Source organism: Engraulis encrasicolus, chromosome 13 (assembly GCF_034702125.1).
Source record: "Engraulis encrasicolus isolate BLACKSEA-1 chromosome 13, IST_EnEncr_1.0, whole genome shotgun sequence".
In the NCBI taxonomy this organism is placed as follows: domain Eukaryota; kingdom Metazoa; phylum Chordata; class Actinopteri; order Clupeiformes; family Engraulidae; genus Engraulis; species Engraulis encrasicolus.
In genome coordinates, this window is record NC_085869.1 from 14512648 (window position 1) to 14520543 (window position 7896).

The 7896-nt window shown below is 42.7% G+C and overlaps 1 protein-coding gene across 1 annotated transcript in view; it reads left to right on the forward strand.

Moving 5' to 3' along the window:
* Positions 1-2664: 2664 nt before the first annotated feature.
* Positions 2665-7896, forward strand: part of LOC134460463 (protein FAM171B-like) — a 27297-nt gene continuing 22065 nt past the window's right edge. Inside the window, exon 1 of the mRNA XM_063212852.1 lies at positions 2665-2917. Within this exon, the coding sequence (XP_063068922.1) occupies positions 2734-2917 (184 nt within the window). The 5' untranslated portion in view covers positions 2665-2733. The remainder of the gene's footprint in view (positions 2918-7896) is intronic.

Sequence of the window (7896 nt, forward strand, 5' to 3'; positions counted from 1 at the left end):
TTAAACAGGCTATGCCAACGACACTAAACTCAATTGTCTCCATCAAGCCATATAAAAATGTATTTATCTCAAGTAGAGGACCTATGTACAGGCACTTCCAAAATAGCTGTACAGCTACTGCAGTTTTGCGCTTGTGTTTGAGATTTGGCATTATTTGAAAGCCATTGTTGTTAATCAACTCCAGAGTCTGCTGTGGTAATACCCAAAAAGTTCTACTAATTGGCTGCTTGGGGTGCTATTGATTACACGGTAAGACCTACAGGATTTAAAGGATGAAGCTGCAGTGATTTAGTGGGTAGTGACCAAATTCCCCAGAGAAAATCAGTTTGTGGGTAAGATGGGTGAGACGTGTGTGTGAGTGTGTGTGCGCGCAGGAGTGTGTGAGTGTTTGTGTGTGTGTGCGTGCAGTAGGGCACAACAGAGGCAGTCAAGCAAACCGTGTATGACTTGGTTATGAAACCTACCTGTACCTTTCTTACCGCCTCAAAGCTACACTGACCTACAAAGGCAAAGTGCAGTAACTACATATGTTTTATCAAAATGAAGTTTAGACTGAAAATGGTCTTCATTACACATCCTTTATCTTTTGACAAAGCTTTAGGGTCCAAATATGTCCCATTTTAGAGATATTGCTGATTCAACTTTGCAGTAACTACAATATGCAACATAATACCAATAATTTGAAGGCATTTTTCTCCATTTCAGTGTTGGCCTAGTTACTGCACTTTGTCTTTGTAGGGCAGTACAGTATCTCATCAGAATGCTTAAGATGAGGAATGACTGTCGCCTGCCACTGTAGTTTGCCTTCTAGAATGCCAGACTGTCTGCTGAGGTGGGTAATTCCCTTGGACCTTGACATTTCAATGTTTGGTTGAGTAGAATCTGCATATTTATAAATCTGTCATCTAAATATGGCAGGTGCCTTGGTAATGGCATGAGTTGATGCAATGCCAACTTTTAGGATCTTTGGAAAAAAAAACAAATGCGCATAGCGTATTGGCAATATTGGTTATATTTGCCTTGTGTGTGTGTGTGTGTGTGTGTGTGTGTGTGTGTGCGTGCGCGTGTGTGTGTGTGTGTGTGTGTGTGTGTGTGTGTGTGTGTGTGTGTGTGTGTGTGTGTGTGTGTGTGTGTGTGTGTGTGTGTGTGTGTGTGTGTGTGTGTGTGTGTGTCCCTCTCACCAGGGATGGTGGTGGTAAGTATTCATGAAAAAGGTAACGTTAGTGAATGGGCAGCATGAATTCTGGAAATAAACAACTAAAAATCTCACACAGTGTCCCTTTAATGAATAATCAGATTGCAGCTGACACAGCTGGAACTAAACAAAAGACAGCCAAGGTTGCTAAACATGGTGAGGGGCCTGTATGCATAGCCTAGTGACACTCTAATAATCTGATTTATTTATTTTATGTCCCCAAAGTGCCTGTTGTAAAGATGGATTGCGGCCAAGTTCAGTTTTTGCACCAGCAGCAAACCCAGGAGGTATTTCCGTAAGCGCAGCCAGTCGCTCGCCCCCTGAGCCAGTAGCCTATGGCTTTCCGTACTGTATAAAGCCTCCGCTGCCTGGAGTGCTGATACATCCGCTTTTAATGAGTTTTTGCGTCACAACTGTGAGTCTGCTATATATACTACAAGATGGTCGCTGAGTATGCAACTTACATGATGGTTGTGCTATAAATCACATCCAAGTTTGTTATACACAGGCCTATATTCTATGATACCAACCCTTAGCCACGGAATGATGCTTCACTTAACACTAATGCTGCCATCTAGTGTTGAAAGACGGCACTCACAGGTTGGTGTCCGATAAAAAAAATGAAGGATGAGAGATTCGTATGGCCATCCTCTTCGCTCTGAATTTGATCTGTCGCTACAGATCACTCATTGCAAGGAGAAACATCTACAAACGTTCTTTTATACCTAATGTCATTTCCATGGTCAGCAAGCAATTGGAAAAGCTGGAGGTGTGGAGTCTGGAACTACTACCTGACTTGTATATGATGTGTATGCTGCAATGATTTGTATAGGCCTATGCAATGATTTGTATATTTGTAGGCCTATATGTTTTTTGTCTATTTCTGTTCTCATTCAGTGAGACCAAAGTCAATTTTCATGCTGGTATGACAATGAAGTCTATTCTATTCTATTCTATTCTATTCTATTCTATTCTATATTCTTTTTCAAAACAATGTTTTATGTAACAACAAAATGACCTTGGCTTTAGGGATTAACATATTCCTTAGATTTTTCTTAACACATGTTTCTTGTTCTGAAAAACCAAAAGGTCCTGCAAGCGCATGGGGCCAGGGCCACTGGCAGCTTTGGCAGAGCCCGGGACAAAATCCTCTGAGAAAGGCCCCTCCACGCAATATATTCCCAATTCTGGCGCCCCCTTCTCAATGGGCCTGGGACAACTGACCTCTTTTCCCCAACTGTCTTCTGCCTTCTGCCTACTGGCTGCCATGCTGCCCAACAACAATGCTGCCAGCCGCATCTCAAGTGCATCTTTACATCGCCAGATGGCAGCAAAGCTCCCTTTGCGCAGTACTGCATCCTTTTATTCTATTATCATTTGGCTTTGGGCGACTGGCTATCATCGCGTGGCGAGGAAATGTGCCGTAATGCTAGGCGCATTCACGAGAGACGCCTGGTAGTGGTGCGCGCTCTCCGCCTCTCATCCATTCTCCGCATCTTGTGTGCAGTTATGTCTTTTTCTATCTCTTCTCTTTCGCCATGTCTGAGTTCTTTTACCTGCTGCTCGCCACCCTGCTGATTTCGAGTGAAGATGGGTTGAGAGGTGTGGACGGCGCTCTGGCGGTAACTAACCGAGATGGTGACAACTTTGTTCAGGGAGACGCACAGCAATCGCCCACGTCAATCCGTTATCAATTTCTCAAGACCGACGTCACTGAATCAGGTACAGCACATTATCGATGACGACCTGTGAATGACAGTGTATGGAAACTAACCCATTCCTATGTTGTCGTGCAATGTTCAGGTATGCAGATTAGGCTCCAGTCTTTCTAGTGACACAGTGCTGCCATTGTTTGTAGGGGTGTACCAAAGACCACCAACACAAAGGTACTGATGAGATTTGTTCGTGTTGTTGGTGTTTGTAGCACACTACATTACTATGATGACGTTGATCTTTGTTTTTCTTTCTTTTTTTTCCTCCCCCCCCCCTTTTTTTGGGGGGTGGGGGGGGTGTATTACAGTGAATTGGGCTTCTGTGTCATATGTGAAGATGTAAATGTGTAGGGGGGTTATAGAATCTGAATGCCCACCTGATTTCTGAGAGCAACAGTGCAGTGCTATGAAATGACGTGCTTTGAAGCAGGCCTGTTGACTGGCAAAGTCATGCATTTTTAGGCATTTTTGACATGACATTAATGACACAGAACATAATAGTGGGATTGTTATGGCAAGGTTGTTTTACTCCATCAAACACTAGCCTACTATCAGTTATCATATAAGGGCTGCTGAGATGATGAATTATGTAAACACATGTAGGCCTATGTTAAGGAATAATTTCCTTTCGCATGGTACTATGACAATAAGGCAATACATGCCAATTGAATTGGAAAAATAGGTCTACCATTAACTCTATATACACTACATGTGTATTGGAAAAATAGGCCTTCCATTAACGCTACACTTCCTTTTGATGGAATGCAAGCACTTGTGCACACCACTTTTATCAGTTATTCTTACAGTGTCTTATTCCCTTCTGAATCCCTTAGTTGGCTTTGGTGACTGTGACTCAAGGAATGTGGCGTGTTTCTCAGCCAACACAACACAACACAACACAACACAACACAACACAACACAACACAACACAACACAACACAACACAACACAACACAACACAACACAACACAACACAACACAACACAACACAAAACTCCCTCCTGCCTCCCGGCCCATCTGTTGTTTTCCACGAGGCGACCACGCAGGCACACACTGATGCTCTGCTCCGCACAACAAGGCGTCCCTCTCCTCTTCTCTCCTCTCCTCTCCTCTCCTCTCCTCTCCTCTCCTCTCCTCTCCTCTCCTCTCCTCTCCTCTCCTCTCCTCTCCTCTTCTCTCCTCTCCTCTCCTCTCCTCTCCTTTCCTTTCCTTTCCTTTCCTCTCTTCTCTCCTCTCCTCTCCTCTCCTCTCCTCTCCTCTCCCTCTCCTCTCCTCTCCTCTCCATCTCTCTCATCACCATGCACCATCCCTCTCCTCTCCTCTCCATCTCTCTCATCACCATGCACCATCCCTCTCCTCTCCTCTCCTCTCCTCTCCTATTCTCTCTTCTCCACCTCTCTCCTCTCCTCTCCTCTCCTCTCCTCTCCTCTCCACCCCTTTCCATATCTCTCTCATCACCAAGCATGCACCATCCCTCTCCTCTGCTCGAGTATGGTATAGCATGCATGTTCGCTCGGTGACACTTGTACAGCCAGCCGTGATGCCATGCCAGGCTGCACCCCTTTCATCCCACTCCCTTTTGAAGTTCAGACATTCATCCCCACCGCACAGCATGGTTACAACATTCAGACAGCAGCGGAGAACAGAACAGAGAGGGAGAGCACTGTTCTGGAGTTGCTAACACGTGGCTACGGTGGTGTAACAATGCCAGAGCAGATTAATCAATCAGGCATGCTAGCTGGATGATTTAGTAGCCTGCTGGCGACTCCATTACACGGTAGCCTGCTGATCAGCTGATCGATATTGACCATTGATTCTGATGCTTTACAATGTAAATAGATACGCTCTACCTAATGTCTGGCTGTAATAGAGGTATAATTTTCTGAATGCTTGCTTCTGTGTTGGCTAATAGCCTTTTGTCTGGTGCTCCCATTGTGCATCTTATTAATAACAGCAGAGTATGTGGGAGGCCACTATTACTTACAATGTTTGACCCATTTACTTATACATTTTATTGCATACTTGACCTCCAACTCCATGGCGTTAACCAAGACTAATAGTACATGTCAAAACTTGGGCAAATAGTGTGTACACTTGTTCCTCGCAAGGATGTCAGAAGTTACCCAATAAACTTCGGCTTTTTTTCGCACACCTCAGCTGGCAGGTGCGTCGGAGATGGCACCATGGGTCACTCAGCAATAGTTCAAAGAAACTCCCGCACACTGACCATTTCGCTGTTCTTTCTTTAATAAACGACGTTTCGGTACTAGACCTTCATCAGGCAATCCAGGAAGAAGTTACCCAATAAAAAGTTTGGATTTAACTTGGACAGACTTGGAACCAGACCAGACCTTCATATTCTACATCAGTGATGGGCAGTTATTTTGGCCCAAGGTCCACATTGGACTTAAAATACTAGCGAAAGGGCCAAATGTTGCTGGCAACTTGTCAGTACTAAGAAATGTTGTATGGTCATATATCGTTTTTACTTCCATTCCTGCACATTCTAATGAAATGGACTGTGTTAAGATCATCATTTTAGCAGTTAATAGTTGTCTGTTTTGAAAAAACTCTGTGGGCCAAATGAAATGGCTCAGCAGGCTGCATTTGGCCCCCAGGCCTGAGTTTGCCCACTCCTGTTCTACATTTTAAGTGTACCACGTCGTCCCTTAATGGCCACACCTGATCTGACTAGATCAACCAACCACTCTTTTGTAGGTTTTATTAAAATGGTATGACATAATCATTTCTGTTCCTGGGGCAGGGGAAGGATGAAAACAGGCCATGTTACTGCTCTTGATACACTAAGTTACTGTATCATCATTAGAGTTATTCAAGTCACAAAGTCAATCATTATTACCTATGTTCTGACTGGAGTGATTTCACATGTGTTTTGTCTATACATCCTCTTTCAACGTGCCATTATTTTTTTCTTTCAGCCATTTCCTGTCTAGTAACTGTTTTGTTCTGTCTAGAGCTTGGAATTTTGTTAAAGTGAACTCTATCTTACCACAGTAAATGGCTAGACTTACACAACACGTTTCAGTGCAACAGCTCCAGTCATTTCATACGGCAGTGAAACTGGATGGCAATATGTACCAGAAGTACTGCTTCTGCTAAACCACTCTTTTTTTCTTATTTCTAGGCTACCATGCAGTATACCCCCAAACTGTGCTGGTTACTGCTGTTTTTATTCACATCCCAGCGTGTCCCAGATACTGATTTCAAAGTACCCCCAGTGCCTGTCAATCTGTCCTAAATCCATTGCTATGACCAGGAAGATGTGTGTTCCAATTTTAGGAGTGTTTCAGAGTGTTCTGCCCTTGAAATGGTCTGTGAATGGGGGAAATCCTATTGGAAATTTTTAATAGGCCTATCACCACAGAGAGTGGGTGAGTCAATCTACAAATATGATCATATCTGGGGCTTGTAATGTTTTATATTCTTTATTTTATTATAATGACCTTTGTTCCCTACAAAATATTACTTTCTATGTATATCAACTAGCAGAAAGTCGTTTCTCTGTATGGTAATTACATTTGAAATAAAATCGTCATCTTAATTCTCTGTGTGATGACCGCATGCCCATGGCCAGCCAGTGGATATCTAATTCGTATCAGTGACTATTAGCAATGGAATAAGTTATAGCCTAGTAATGTAGCTAAAGGAGGCAGTATTTCAAACGCATATGCAGTAATGTAAAAAGACATTGTCATCAGTGAACAATTCAATTTATTTCAAGAGCGGAGTAGGTGTATCCTTCTTAAACCAACTGAACAAGGGACAAGAATTGCTCCAACACCTGATTTCCCTTACAAATAAAAAAATAGGCTCTGTGTTTGAGTGTGTTGTTTCACAGAGAAACAATATTGAAAAAAATATGTAACTAAAATGTGTACCATAGAGCTCTGCTCTCTCCCCTTGACGGCTGTTGACATTATGCTCCATCAGCACAGCGCAACATTGCTGACGCAGCTAAGAGTATACAGTACTACAGTACATGCACTTAGCACGGTAGCTCATTGATCACTCCTGCAAGTCCACAGTGAACAATAGCCACACCACCAGACTATATACCTGGAAAAGGTGTTATACTGTAGCCCCTTAAAGGCGCACTGTGTAATGTTTTAAGTAGTTTATTTCCAGAATTCATGCGGCCCCTTCACAAATGTTACCTTTTCCATGAATACTTACAAATTCTACACTTTACTTACATCAAATTCAAAGTAACTTATGCATTATGACTGGGAAAATGGGACTTGTCATACATGAAAAGGGGGATCTTCTCCATTGTCTGCCATTTTGAATTTCCAGAAATAGACATTTTTAGCTGCAAAACTTACTGTACTTTGGTCATACTAGTAAATATTAGTTTATTACTTAGTAAATATTCATGAAAAGATCAAATTTGGCAATAGGCAGCAGCATAGTTTCAATGAGCAGCATAGTTACAATACCTACTCTGGCCATCATCCTACTCTTAGTGTAGCAGCCCCTTAACACGTTGTTCCACCACTAGAACGTTGTAATAGTCTCTGAAAAAAACGTAACTAGGATAGTACTACGTTACCAGATTGGCAATGACCAAGTCGTATGTAAGGAAAACTCTGTGTAATGTCGTAGTAGTACTTTGGTAGTAAGGTCTGGTACAGTGTTTCACTGGTGAAACAGTGTGCATCATGAGGCAGGCAGCTCTTTCATGCAATCACAAACTGCAAAATTTACACCCCCCTATGAATCTGCTACCCGAGAGAGAGAAAATAAATCTAACTTTTTCACCATTTTTTTAAAAGTTCATAGCACTTATGAGTCTGCTATCTGAGAAAAAAAGAACTTTTTCAACTTTTTCATCACTCTTAAAAAAAACTAAACTTTTTTGGGTGGTGTCAGCAGCAGGGGTGTCAAACGCAAAGGTTTGATGGTGTCTGATTAAAGTGTAAGTGTGTCAGTCAGTGTGGGCCATCTCTCTGTGGTAGGCCCGGCCGGGCT